General features: G+C 44.1%; 1 protein-coding gene across 1 annotated transcript in view; it reads right to left on the bottom strand.

The window, feature by feature from the left end:
• Window positions 1–15,131, bottom strand: part of TARBP1 (TAR (HIV-1) RNA binding protein 1) — an 83,683-nt gene that overhangs the window by 47,382 nt on the left and 21,170 nt on the right. The window contains exons 10-12 of the mRNA XM_044239341.1: window positions 12,955–13,096; window positions 7,860–7,959; window positions 6,517–6,689 (exon numbers count right to left, since the gene is read on the bottom strand). Coding sequence (XP_044095276.1) covers window positions 6,517–6,689; window positions 7,860–7,959; window positions 12,955–13,096 — 415 coding nt within the window. The remainder of the gene's footprint in view (window positions 1–6,516; window positions 6,690–7,859; window positions 7,960–12,954; window positions 13,097–15,131) is intronic.

The following is a 15,131-nucleotide window of genomic DNA, read 5'->3' as shown; positions in this document are numbered from 1 at the left end:
TGTTTTTGTTTTTGTTTTTTGCAACAGTACAAAACAACAGAGAGAAGATAGTCTCAACAACAAAATAATGCTGAAAAACTGGATATCCACAGGCAAAACAAACAAAAAACCAAAACCTCAACCTAAACTTTACACCTTAAAAATTAACTCAAAATGTATCATAAATCAAAAAAAAAAAAAAAAAAAAAACCAAAAAATATTTAGAAGAAAATAAGAGAAAAGCCTATGTTACCTGGGGTTAAGGAAAAGGTTTCCTAAATAGGATACCTAATGCATAATCAATAAAACTAAAGAAAAAAGCAAACCGGACTTCACCAAAATGAAAACTTCTGCTCTATAAGAGACACTTAAACTGAAAAGCCAAGCTAGACTGGGAGAAAATATGTGTACATCCCATATCCAAAAAAGGACTTGTATCCGGACTGTATCATGAATTCTCATTATATCTATTTCATCCAAGTGTATGAAAACAAAGAACTCAATTTTAAAATAGGTAAAAAATGTGGACACTTTGCAAAATATGATCTCTATCACTCTTAGAAATGTTCATTTTTTTAAAAGATCACATAGCATTCAAAATTACATAAATTAAAATTTTCAAGTTACTTACTGTAGAGACAGTCCTATGTGGCCTCTGAAGTAGGTCAAAAATCACTTGTCAGGTCAAGAAGCCACAAGTAAATGTAAAAAGGTAAAGATTTTCTTTTTCTTTAAGATGTTATTTATTTGACAGAGTGAGTGAGAACAAGAGAAAGAATAAGTCTAAGCTGGGAGAGCAGGAGACAGAGAAGCAGGCTCCCCGCCGAGCAGAGAGCCGGATGCGGGGCTCAATCCCAGGACCCCGGGACAATGACCTGAGCTGAAGGCAGAGGCTTAACCCACTGAGCCACCCAGGCGCCCTGAAAGGTAAAACTTCTTACTCTAAAAGTAAGCATCATAGCCCACGAACACACTAAGAACAGAATTCTCCTCCTTCCAGACTGTCCGTCTCCTCTTTCTCCTGTACGCACTCGGTGATTGCACAAAGAAGTGAAAACAAAGTTAACCTGAGGCTCCAAGGGAAAGCCGAGGGCTCGCAGGACGCAGCATGACGGGACATGAAGAAACGCAGGGGCTGTTCCCGTCCTCCTCGCTCTCACGGTGCTTCCCGTCAGCCGCCCCGTCCAGAAGACTCCCCCAGGCCTGCAGTCACTGCCACCTCCCCCGACTGAGCAGCTCCTCATAACACACAGACCGTGCAGACAACTTACACCAGAAGCGGGTATACGTTTTTGCTTCCTACCCTCTGCCTCACATAAGCAACCGTGGCAACCAGAATCCCGAAAGTGGTACCAGAATTGGTCAAAAGCTGTCTCCTCAGTCAAAACCACGACGAGATCCTGCCTTGCACCTATCAGGATAGCCACGACCAACAGACGGACAAGCGAGCAAGCACGCGGAGGACCTGGACCCGCGCGCACACTGACTGGACGCTGACTGGAACGTGGAAGCGCACAGCCGCTAAGGAGACAGTATGGCGATTCTTCAAAATGCTAAACACAGAATTACCACGGAATCCAGCCACTCCACTTCTAGGTACACAACCAAAAGGAGAACTAAAGGCAGGGATGTGAGGAGCTGTTTGTACATTTGATGTTCAAAAGCAGCTTTATTGGGGCACCTGGGTGGCTCAGTGGGTTAAGGCCTCGGTCTTCAGCTCAGGTCATGATCCCAGGGTCCTGGAATCAAGCCCCGCATCGGGCTCTCTGCTCAGTGGGAAGCCTGCTTCCTCCTCTCTCTTTGCCTGCCTCTCTGCCTCCTTGTGATCTCTGTCAAATGAGTAAAAAATAAATATTTAAAAAAAAAAAAAAAAGGCAGCCTTACTCACACAGCCAAAAATGGAAGCAGCCCGAGTCCCCCACAGTGACTGTGCAAACTTGCACGTACGGTGGGGTATTCGCCTCCAAAAGGAAGCCAAGTCTGACCCACGCAGTGCGGATGAACTGTGAAGACATGACAGTTTGTGACGTAAGCCCAGTGTGAGACGACAAACACACATGATCGCACGGATCTGAGGTCCCTGGAACAGTCGATTCACAGCGACAGAAAGTTCAAAGGGGTCGCCAGAGGCTGGGGAAGTGGGGGATGAGGACCTAGCCAGTGCCCGGCAGGTACAGGGGCTCAGTCTGGCACGACAAGAAGTTCTGGGGACGGATGGCGGCGATGCGAATGTACAACGGGAACGGCACCAACTGGACACTGAGAAACGGGTCAAGTGTCTATTTCAGGTTACGTGTATTTTGCCACAATTAAAAAGAATAAAAGCTACCTCGGGAAGGAAAGGCCAAGTGGACACGGTAAGGCCACCAGAGGAGCATTTCCACAAACATAAACATAAGCAGCACACAGTTACCCTGAGATTTGGAAAAAGGACGGCTAGCACAGCATTTCATGACAGCTCCTCACTTATGCGTCTCATGGATGCACCAAAAGGAGCATCTCAACCCGAGTGCGATCCGATTAAGATTGACAGATCGGGCTGGAGGCAAACGGCCACAGGCCCGCTCTCACCCCGGCTCCCCACGCACCCTCGGGCTCCCCACAAGCCTGCAACAGCTCCCCAGTCCGCCCACTAATCGTCCTTCCCCGGCGAATGTGTTCCCCCCTCCCTTGGCTCCCTCTTTTGCTCGAAAACACCAGTTAGGAAGGGACGGTCGCCGCGCCGGCCTCTGCCCACCCACCCACATGTGGCCCCCCTCAGTGCCCCGTCAAAGTCCAGACCCTCTGCTGGTACCCCGGAACCCAAGCACTTTCACCTCCTCTCAGCCACTGGAAGCAGACGTCCCCTCCTCATGTCTTCAAAACTCCCTTCTACCGAATTCGTTTATATCGGCACAAAACACCGCTATTTTCTCCCCCAAAGGAAATAAAACTTCTCCCGTCCCACAGCAGCAGTCCCCTGTCTCTGCTCCCCCACACACAACACCCCTTGAAAGACCTGCCCAGACTCCAAACCTCCTTGCCACCCCTGAGCTGCCCCCCACTACCCAAAACGTTCTGTCAAGGTGACCCCCCATTCCCATGTTGCCAAAACCACCCTCAGCTCACCAGCAGTGTCTGGTGTCGTTACCACTCCTTCCTTCTGGCTTCCAGAATAGCACCTTCTCCTGGTTTTTCTCTTCTCATGCTGTAGTGAATTCCTCCCAAGTGTCCTCCACCAGTTCCTACCCAACCCCCTAGACACTGGTGCTCCCCACGCACCTGGACCTCTTCTATGTCTACACTGGCCCCCTTGGTGTTCTCATCCAGAGTCGTGGCTTTAAATACCACTGCTAGGCTAGGATCCCCAAATCTGTATTTCCAACCCATGCTTCTCCCTGAGTTCCAGACTCAGAGGCCCAAACCGACTCACCGGCTCTACCAGGACACCTAATGGGTGCCCCGCACTTAATCTCCCCGAAGCTGAACTGCCCATCTTTACCCCAAAACCTTCTCTGACTCCAGTCTTTCTCGCCGCCGTTAAAGGCAACTCCCATCTGTCCACCTTCTCCAAAAGCTGAGTGACCTCTAGGTTCTCTCTTGTCCTCAAAGCCCACATCCAAACCCATCAGCAAGTCTTGCTGGCCGAACCGTCCCAACACAAAGTCCTAGCACCACTCGGCACACCCATGGCTAGTAGTCGTGCAGGCCTAGGAGCACGTCTCCACGGCCTGGCTCCCGCCCGGCTGGTACTCTCTCAACACCAGGGCCCAGGGACCGTCCTCAACTCAACTCAGAGATCAGCAACCCCCAGCTCCAATGCCTAGTAAGAGCCGCACCTTAAACTGGCCGAGGGAGCGAGTCCTACGTAACTGACCCCACTTCCCTCTCAAAGTTCAAGTCCCAGTATTCTTCCCTTGATGCCTCCTGACGCCTGCCCAGCAGCCAGCTCCTCCCGCGGGCACCCCCTCACTAGCCGGGTGCTCTCCCGGGGGTGTGCGCAGGCCTCCGTCCCTCAGCAATTACAGTCTTTGCATGACAGGCTGTTCCCTTCATAGCAAAGTCTTCTCCACCAGTCAGTGTACCTGTAACCCTCCACCCCCATCCCACCCAGCACGTCCCGCCCCTTCCCTACCTTGTTTTCCCCCAACACCTGTCCGACTACCATATACTGTACAGTCCCTGTTCAGCAACCCTCTGCCCACCGCACGCCTGTCCCTCCAGTACATGTGATCTCGACAAGGACAGGGATCTCCTCTATCTTTCCATGCGGACACCCTAGTGCTCAACACAGTGCCTGACATACAGACCATCAGCACTTCTTCGCTGAATGCATTCCCCAGCCTCAGCTCAAAAGCTCTCCACTGTCGCCCCCCATTAAGAAGGAAATAAGTTCAAACCTTGAGGATCAGCACAGTAACTGGTGCAGGCTAAGGGGAAGAGAAGGGGAAAAGGCTTCTGGACAGACAGTCCACACACCCAGCCTCTTCCTCCCACGGCTCTTCTCCCCACGTGCCCACACGCCATTCCAAGGTTAATAGGTTAAGGAAAAAAAGGAGGACAAATGGAAATGACAATAGTTGTACTCTCAGCAGGATATAGGAAAGACAGATGTTGGAAGCTGCCGTGGGAACGTGGGGATTTATTATGATCTCTCCATTTTTCTATATATTTAATGATTTCCATACTAAAATACCAAAAATTAAAAGAATTTCAAACACAACAAGGCAAAGTTGCCCCAAACAGCTGCATACTGCCGAAACTCAATGTATTTCTGATTTTACCTGGTACGTCTTCACTGACCCTGGAACTGGTAATTAATTCCCAGACTGCTTCCTCATTTATAACAGGGAAATAACTAGTCGCTATTTTCCTCTTCTCTCATCAAAGACCTCTTTCAGGATGAAGAACTCTTACAGATAATTAAGCGTGACATGGTTTACCAGTCACACCGACACCAACGGCTATCAAAATTCAACAGGTCCGCCCTTGGCTCTTATTTGGGGACATGAAAAGGCCCGCGTGAGGTGCTAGAGGAACTCTTGGGTTTTGCTGATGCTAAGAATAACATGTGTACATACTTTGGAACTGAAAGCTGGAAAAACCATTTTCATTACCTTATAAAACTGAATGCGCGCAGACCCTAGGAACCAACACACGTGCTGCAGAGACACACACCTGGGCCCAGAAGACATGCAGACAAGCGTTCGTGGCAGCACGCTCCGTCACAGTAATTAATTACAACCCCAAGTCCAGCACCAGGGAAAATGTGGTGTCGTCATGCAAAGGAAGATTATACAACAGGGATAATAAGGAAGTCGAAGAAAGGACGTGCATGAATCTTAGAAACATGTGACAGTGAGAAAAGCAGACTTCCCACAGTGAAGTAAGTTTTCTACAGAGCTCAAGAGCAGGAAAACAAGACTCTACATTGTTGAGGAATATCAACAGATAAAGCAAAACCATTTTTTAAAGTGCACAGACATGAAAAAGACAAAAGTCAAAATAAGGAAGCAAAAGGAGGGAACTGAGGAGTAACAGGTAATTTGCTCTTAGGCTGCATAATATGTTCATGGGTATTATGAATTATTATTATTATTATTTGGCATCATAACATATGTATAACCATCACACACTGGTGTGTGTGTGTGTGTGTGTGAAATATCACCAAAGGGCACCAATGACCCAGTCCTGCTCTTGAAAGCACTAACCCTAGTGAAAATAGTCAAAGCATGTCAAATGAACCCATATTTATGCCCTTAAGGAGACGAAAACCTTACGAAAAGTGACTGTTACGTGTACAGCATTGGGTTCCATTGCCATTTTTTAAAAATATCAGAATCTGGAAACTGGCCTGAACATTTCCTAAGCCTACATTAAAATCGAATCCCATCAGTGTTATCCTCAGGGCGAGCCTAATACTGATGCTTCCCTAGGGTTCTCAAACAGCAGCTTTCTAGAATTCCAAGTGGAAGCAGGGGGACGGGATTGGGAGTCAAGTCTCTTCACTGAAGAGTGTCTTTAGAGTCCGTGGTTTTCTGCTACTGTCACACATGAGTCTCGGTTTAAGGAGAGAACAAAGAGCTCAATGCTTCCACCGCTCTACTTTCTGCAGGAAATACATGCCACTTAAGAGGGGCTCAGAGACAAACGTACTCGAAAACAAGTCATCGGGAAATGATACCATCGTGTTTGAGCTTACGCTCTGCCATCTAGCAGGGTGGTCATTAGAAACGGATCCTGCTTAACTATACATGAAACAGGGAGCAGCTTCATGTCTGGAAATTAATGAGTGAGCGTAAATGGAAAAAAAAAAAAAAAGAAGAAACAAACAAAAGCAAATAAAATCACAATCCACAACAGTAACCAGCACTAGTACACACTAGACGCCAGTTTCATGAGCCTGCGCCACAGTCTCCCCAGCACCACGGGGGGACACTTGGTCAATGTTTGCAGAACGCGTGGGGGAATCCTTTATTTTAAAAGGTCAGGAATTTCCTCATTCTAACCACCAACCATGCACCAAGCAAGACACCGACAGAAACTGCGTGTCCTCACCATCTCGGGCACCGGAACCTGTCAACATGCAAGTGTGCAGTAGCTTCAACAGCAACTGGAGGCATCTGTCCGCTCTCAGCACGGGCATGTAGGCATTGGTGCCCAACTTCAGAAGGGAGTCCAGGAGAGGGTCTAAGAATATCCTTAATACATTCTGTGTTCTCCTCTTTTCACTAGGTATTAAAAGACATGCCCAAATCAAGCATTGCAAAAGCATGAAGAAATTACTTTCCATCTCTAACTCGTGGAACTGGGGAGCTACTGGATGCGACTGGACAGACTCGGTAGCACGGACGCTGCGGACACCTGATGCCTACTGGGACTGATCTGCCCTCCAGCTCTTCGCTGACCTCGCAGTCTAGGCTTTCTCGGTAGATTCTCCGTGCGCTCGCGAAGGAAGCACAGGGAAGAACATATCACACTCGACTCCAGGCACAAGTAGGAAGGAAATCTGATACCCAATTTATTTGTAAATTAAAGTGCTGAGACCCTGATATCATAATTAAAAAAAAAAAAAAACAAAAAAAAAACCAAACCAAAACGTGTACTAGTCAAGGAAATGAGATGCTAACAAAAAATAAAAAGAAATTAAGGGTTTATAAAAAACCAACATAACCAACTTTCATACTAAAAATCTGTCTACAGAAGAGATTTGATGTTAATCAAATCAACCACATATGCAAATACACCAGCAAATGATGCTGCTTCTTCCAACGATTATACTCTAGTGAGAACTGATCTGTGCACATTCTTGAAATATGAATGAATTTTATCTTTATTACATTAAAAAAATTATACATTTTACAAATGGGTCAAATTCCTGAATTTCTTTACCTAATCTTATGCTAGACTCTTATAACCTATTCTTTTATATTCTTTTATAAGGGGTGCCTGGGTGGCTCAGTGGGTTAAGCCTCTGACTTCGGCTCGGGTCATGATCTCAGGGTCCTGGGATCGAGCCCCGCATCGGGCTCTCTGCTCAGCAGGGAGCCTGCTTCCCTTCCTCTCTCTCTCTGCCTGCCTGTCTGCCTACTTGTTATCTCTGTCAAATAAATAAAAAAAATCTTTAAAAAATATATATATTCTTTTATAAAACCAGTGATTAGTATATATAGTTTTTCTCTAACAGTTGAGCTTTCGTCAAAAGATTAACAAGTCCCTATTCCTACCAATTTATTATTAATTTTAGACATTTCTCTAGCATACCGCCAGTGATCTGGTTTCTCCCTTTCATACACTGTGTCAATTCCACACCCATCATAGAAAAGTCTGAACAGGGACCATACATCTGATTAGGCTTTTTAAAAAAAAAAAGATTTCTTTCCAAGTTTGGAAACACTTACCTGTACTGCGTCTTCATTCCTTCCACATCTATAGCCAGCAAGACCATCATAGCAACAAGCTTGGCTTCAAACCAGTCAGGCATAAAACAGTCTTCTCCTGCTTAAATAACAAGAGTTGAGGTTTGTAAGGCATTAACAAAATCCTTCAAAGATGATGTTTCAAGAAGGAAACAGCTACATGAGTATGCCTTATCAATATCAAATTAGAAGCAGGGAGGTGTGCAGAAGCACACTCCCAGGCACAGCTCACTGTTCCGATGGCTGCGGTAGTGAGTGGTATAAAATGGCACAACAGGGGTGCGCACTAGGAGGCCATGCCCTCATCTGTCTGGGGAATAAGAGAAAGTCCCCTGAGGAAGGACAACTGGGCTGAGCACGAAGGCTGGCAAGGAGTACAGCAGGTGAAGGGCGGCGAGGCTTCCCCAAGGAAGGCAGAACATGCCGAAGGTCCTCTAGAGAACGGGGCATGCCACGTTCCAGGGGACAGAACGATGCCCGTGCAGTAGGGCACGGGAGTGGGAGGGGGTGCCAGAGTTGAGGTGACACAGACACCCAGGGAAGAGACAGGGGACTCAGCGGGCCATGCAGAGAATTCCTGTCTGACCCTGCAGGCTAGGGGAAGCCACTTCAGGTTAAAGTGAAGGCTCAGTGAAGAAAAGGAAACATCTGTAGATCCAAATTAGTAGTTTAAAAAGACTTCTCTGGGTACAATGCAGAAGAGGGACTGTACGGGAAGCAAGAGGAGATTCGAGGTGAGGCATTAAGAGGCAAGTCTAGTTATTTCAGTTGAGAAAGGAAAATTGCCTAAAATGTACGCAGCAGGAGGATGGAATGGGTACGGCCCAAAGGCTCTGGAGCCTCGGACCTGTATCTGAGCCCCAGTCCTGTGCTCCTCTGCTGTGGGACCCTGCGACAATGGCTTATCCTCTCAGGTCTGCACTGTAACTAACATAACACTATGCATCAGCTACACTCAAAGAAATAAAACAGAACAAAAATCTCAAAAACAACAGAAAAAGAAAGTTTAGCTCATCTTCGGTGAAATAAAACTAATAAAACCTATGACTCTCCTTGGGTTTATTATAAAAATTAAATTTGCTCAAAAGTTTCTAGAATAAGTTTTGGAAAACAGAACATGGTTAAAAGATAGAATGAGTATTTTACCATCTCTGAAAACCAATTAAACAAAAATAAGCCATGAATGGATTTCTTTTTCATTCATGGTGTATTATTATAGCAAGATCACACTTTTCACCTCAATTCCCAAGAAAAATTTAGGCAAGAGATCTAGTTTTCCAGCTCAGTAGTTTAAATGCTTGAACCATTTTCTTAAATATGCTAATATATTTTGGGGGTAATTTCATATATTTTAACATAAATTTAATGGAATACTACAGAAGACAAACCCAGTTAAAAAACACAACAAAAGGATGTTATAGATTATTTCTTAAATGCTATAAAAGCCACTTTGTTGCCATCAGTAAAAAATCTGCTCATATTTTTTTTTAAAATCCCCGTGTCGGTGCTTTCCTGGAAAATGGAGTAGGCTAAATCTGTAAGCATCGTAAAGACGAGTTATTGAAACTTGTTCTTGGAAACATTTTTCCTCACATTACCGCTTCCTACCATACACTTATACGATGTCCTTCGTAGGCACAGACTAAGACGCTGTCATTCGCGGGCTGTCCTGCAAGCAGACACCCTGGACATCGCAGGAGCTGGGGGGTGGGGGGGGTGCGTGCCGCTCCGGTCGCGCTCCCACGGCATGGCAACAGGGAGCCCCGGCCTCAAGTACAACGCGCGTGGGAATGACCAGCACACACAGCGGGTCCTCAACGTGGCTAACGCGACGGTTCTCACTTCCTTCAGCAAAGCACAGCAGCGTTCTAGAAACACAGAGCCTGCTTGACATCCTAGGCTACTGCTCACCTTGGATACTGCAAGGGAGGGTTATCGATCTGAAGTGGAGTGGAGTTTTAATGACTTCTGATGTCAAGGGATGCCACCGGTCCAGACCAAAACAACAGAGCGCCTTGCTCCTCCAGTGTAAGCCACGCTCCCGCAGGTGCACCTGCCACGGGGCGCTCCCTGAGGACCTGGCCACCACATGAAGCAAGTCCACGCTACAGAGTGTGGCTCTCAAACCCGCGCCTGGTGCGGAATCCTCTGGAGGCTTCGTCAGTACAGAGTGTAAACGCCACCCACCTCCCTGAGTCTGATTCAACAGGCCTGGCACAGAGCTGGAGAATTTGTTTTCCAAAGAGTATCCAGGTGATGCTGGTGTTGCTGGTCTGGAAACCACACTCTGCAAACCACTGAGGGAGAATTCCCCATTTCGCTCACTGAAGCTAGAGAAGTGGAGGCAACAATGGTTTTAAAGAGACAAAAGAATCATTGGCTATGACTGATCACCTGAATGAATTTTAGCCCCAAATCATGGTCAAATCTTGCTACCATGAAGTTCAAACACTGAGTGTAATTCTGGAAAATGCAAACTAGTCTGTGATGTTGGAGAGCATACAGGGCTTGTCTGGGGTGTGGAGGAAAGGTGAAGTGGAGGGAAGGATTAGAAAAGTCACGAGAACACTTTTGAACCTGACAGGATAAGCGCGTCATGTCACCATGCTGGTGGGTTTCGACAGAGGTAGGTCCAAACCCATCACACGTTCAGCTTAAACATGTACAGTGTGATGCAAGTCAATCACACCTCAACGCTGTTTTTAAAACGTGTTGTACAACTGCAACATACTACTTCAGGGCTAGTCTGTGTCTCTAAAAAAAAAAAAAAAATGTAACCAAGAAATCTAAAGATTTTTTTATTCATTTGACACACAGAGAGAGATCACAAATAGGCAGAGAGAGAGGAGGAAGCAGGCCCCCTGCTGAACAGAGAGCCTGATGAGGGGCTTAATCCCAGGACCCTGAGATCATGACCTGAGCCAAAGGCAGAGGCTTTAACCCACTGCGCCACCCAGGCGCCCTCTTGGTTACATTTTAAGTAGGCATATCATTTAACTACAAATGTCCTTTCCATGGGACCGCTTGATTTAAGTATACATTTCTTCAAATGTATTTCCCTCTCTGGTTAATCTTAGCACGTCCAAGGTCTGACCAGCCTTCAGGGCTACTTCCAAACTATGTTTCACTTTCAGAAAGCCTGCCCCGAAAGGTCTTCGGCATCTGTTTGTTCACAGGTGATGCTGGTTGTGTTGTGGGTTTTGCTGCTATTCCTTTGTTCTGTTGTCTTGGGTACCAGGTGTCCAACAGGTTGTGTGTATGCACATTTATGTGTGTGTATGTGCCCCATATCCCCCTTTCCACCTACCATTCCTTCTTGGGCTCCATGCAACAGACAGAGGACAGATACATAAATACACAGACAGACGCCTCCCTACTTTCAGCTCCCTGGATGCAAGTTCATGCAAGCCTTGTGGGACACTCCTTCCTGCTTTTCACCTTCATTTCTGCCCAGTGGTCAGATGTCACCCATCGGGTGACCTCCCTCTACTTCTGCTGGTCTACCCATGTCAAGCAGGCACTGCTTACAGAGGTTCCCCAGCCTGGTGCTTATTACATCTTTTGAGGCACTGTGCTAAGATTATCTGCTTACCCATCAACCTCCTTGCTAGACGACGCTCTCTCTGAGGGCAGGGGATACAGTTTTTATCTCTGTGACTCCGTGCCCAGCTCTTAGAAAATACTCGATATATGTCTGCGGAATCGACAGTGCAAAATCTATCTGCACCAACTATGTCAAAACCCAGAGAAAAAGCTACTTTAGATGTAGAAGCTGATTGAAAATAGTGTTTTGGCCACTAAGTTCCTATATAAAAACAAAACTGAATAGTACTTTTATGTTCAGAAACTCAAGCTGAATTTTGTTTGCTTTGGAACTTATTAACTTGCTCTGAAAACTGCCCCAGTAATTGGTAATTAAACTTTATAAAGGCACTCGGCCAAGAGCATTAAAAGTCAAACAAAAATTTTAAAACACACACAAACACCTCTTTTGCACCTAAAATCAAGTTTTAATTTTTTTAAAAATTTAGAATAGCCTATTAAACCGTGTACTTTAAGCCCTAGAAATATTACAGAAAAATTCTAAAAATATTGTTTCATATGATTTTGAATATTTACTCAGCTCTGATGCTGATATACTCTAAATTACAAAACAAGCTCTGAAGACATTTTAGGGACTTTATATTTAGTCTAGTAGAGATGAAAATTTATTTACTTTTATAGGCCTAACAAAAGAATCCTCCCAAGTAACAGCACAGAGAATTTATTAAGGGGGAATAAAACAAGAAAGAGAAATGTTCTAAGAAGGAAAAACAGATAAACTCATGTATTTCAGAAGAATAATTATCTGATCATTTAAAGCCTATTCTAGGATCAGGTTAGAGAAATCAGTACATGAAAATTATTCAGTCTGAGACAAAGCTGGGAAATTTAAGACATGTTAAATTCAAAGATGGAAATTATCAACTAAGGGCTTTAATGAAGAAGAAGCATTAGAAATGTAAAAAGAACCCTAATTAATGAATCTGCTAATAGTTCTTCCCTCGGTGTGGTCTTACCCATTTCCCTAAAGAAGCTGGAAAATGGATCTTGACTGAGTATCTGGTAAAAAGAAAAAAAACCATCCTTTCAAATGTAATTTTTCTCTAAAACTACTTTTCACATGAGTTCATACTACTGTGATGTTCTGAAAACAAACACACAAAAGATGCAGTAATTTATCTACAAATACTTCCACTTACAGAGGCTTTAAGAACACATCGGCGGTATCTAGCCCGTGAAGATTCAATAATCATAGAATCAGTTTGTCTCTGTCCAATTCCTATTCTGGCAACTTACTAGTTTCTTAAAACATACAGAAGTAGTTTAAAATCTCAAGTCCTAGACCAGATAAAGTACAAGTTAGGAAACGTGTTTTTACATTCCTTTTCTTTACATTATTTGGCTGAAAGTACGAGTTTGGGATCAGTAAGTCGGCACATGTTTGGTTAAGCTTATATCTGGATTGGAAAAACTAGTTAAAAGTTCTTTGGAAGTAATTTGGTGATGTGAATCATATAAATGACTTCAGACTTACTTTCCCCAGCAGGTGACGTAATATACTCTTGAACTAGGTTCTTCACATAAGCATTTAAAGATGGTGTCTCGGGAAGTCCAGTGGGACTACAGGCTAAGGCTCGCCCAAAACAGCTTTCATTAACACGCAGCCAATCACAGAGCTAGGAAAGAAAAGAGTCATTACTTTATTTTAAGAACCTAACTGAGCAAAAGGTTTCTGATTTCCCTAAGCCAAGTTTCTTTCCTCCATGATAAACTAAATTTAAATATGTGAACACAACAGGGCCACCTGCGGGGCTCAGTCACATAAGGATCTGACTTCAGCTCAGGTCATGGTCTCAGGGTCCTGGGGTAGAGTCCCTGGTCAGGCTTCCTGCTCAGCGAGAAGTGTGCTTTTCCCTCTGTCCCTCGCCCTGCTCATGCCCCGCCCCCTCAAATAAATAAAATCTTAAAAAAAAAAAAGCTCAACACAACAAAGTAATAGAACATTTAGTCACGACTGAATTCTACAGAGTGCAGACAGAAAAAAAATGTGTATCCATATATATACATGTGTGCGTATCTAAACATGAATATATAAACTTCATTTACAGGCAAGAATTTTTAAAATACCTAATATATAGTGTACATTTTGGTAAGATTTTCTAAAGAACATCTCTGTGAAAAATGACACATTATGTAAACCAAATTACAACCGTAAATTAAAATAAAATTGAAATTTATTCCTGCTTCCTGTACTAAGACAAGGTATGTTTGTTTTTGTATTAGTTATAATTAAAGTTTCTACCCTCCTCACAAGTGTACTTTCTATCACATGTGCATTTTTAAAAAACATATTAACTTAAAAGAGGAATACTAGTCCTTCTTCGTTCTTTTTTAGAAGATTAGCAAACCTAAAAGTCACAGAATTCATCTTTGATCACAATTGTGAATTTTGTTTTGAAATTGAATTATGTTCATAGTTTTCTTTTCTTTTTTTTTTAAAGATTTTATTTATTTATTTGACATAGATCACAAGTAGGCAGAGAGCAGGCAGAGAGAGATAGAGAAGCAGGCTCCCTGCTGAGCAGAGAGCCCGATGTGGGACTTGATCCCAGGACCCTGGGATCATGACCTGAGCCGAAAGCAGAGGCTTTAACCCACTGAGCCATCCAGGTGCCCCCTCAGTTTTCTTTTTATAGCATATCTCTTACTTTACAAATTCAATATATGAATTTAACTATGAAGTAAGTCTTTCTAAAAAGTAAGAATTTTTTTAAAAAGTATCCCTTGCATTGGGGTTCACCAAAATTACATACAAGGAGACAATAATGTATCACTTGACCAGAGACAAACCTGACGAACAAACGAATCCGTTAAGACTAAAACTGACATCCCATCACTGCCAACGAACGAGTAGTTCAGTAACAGTAAAGAAACTGCTCCGCGTTGGTCTTTACCGAGTCGTAAAATCTAACAGTGAGGTCAGCCAGGAGACTGACCTTTCGACAGAATAGACTTTTTCTTTGTTATTTCTGTCAAACTGGCCACACTACATTTCTTAACTATTGCTATGAAACGCATGAGGTTTTACAAATCCTGCATTTCCCACAAGCACCGTCCTATTATAACACAACTGACAAGTAAACTCAAATTCATACTTGCTGCTTCTATCAAATCTGTCCCAGGATTCAGAATGTTTTCTCTCCAAAGAGTTTTCATGTCAGAATTATGGTTTAAAATGGCATTTACCTCGCAGTCTCTGGGAGACAGGTTCCCTTGATTTCCCATTAAAATGCAAATCTCAAAAGTTTATTTGCATTCTGCCAAGACAATGAGAAGATGCCACAGACTGGGGGGAAATATTTGTAAAAGACACATATCTGGAAAAGGATTGGTCTCCTAAATATACAAAGAACTCTTAAAACTTAACATTAAGAAAACATTCAATCTGATTTTTAAAAATGGGCAAAAGATAAAAACAGACACCTCACCAAAGAACATATACAAAGAGCAAACAGCATATGAAAAGATGCTCAATGTCACAGGTCCCTAAGAATTGCAAATTAAAACAAGCTACCACTACACACCTCACAGGATGGCTAAAGTCCACACCACGGACAGCACCAAAAGCTGACAAGGACACAGGGCAACAGGAACGCTCCTTCACTGCTGTGGGAATGCAAAATGGTCCTCCCACTTTGGAAGACAATTTGG

Source organism: Neovison vison, chromosome 2 (genome assembly GCF_020171115.1).
Source record: "Neovison vison isolate M4711 chromosome 2, ASM_NN_V1, whole genome shotgun sequence".
NCBI classification, from domain to species: domain Eukaryota; kingdom Metazoa; phylum Chordata; class Mammalia; order Carnivora; family Mustelidae; genus Neogale; species Neogale vison.
This window is presented reverse-complemented; position numbering and strand designations above follow the sequence as displayed.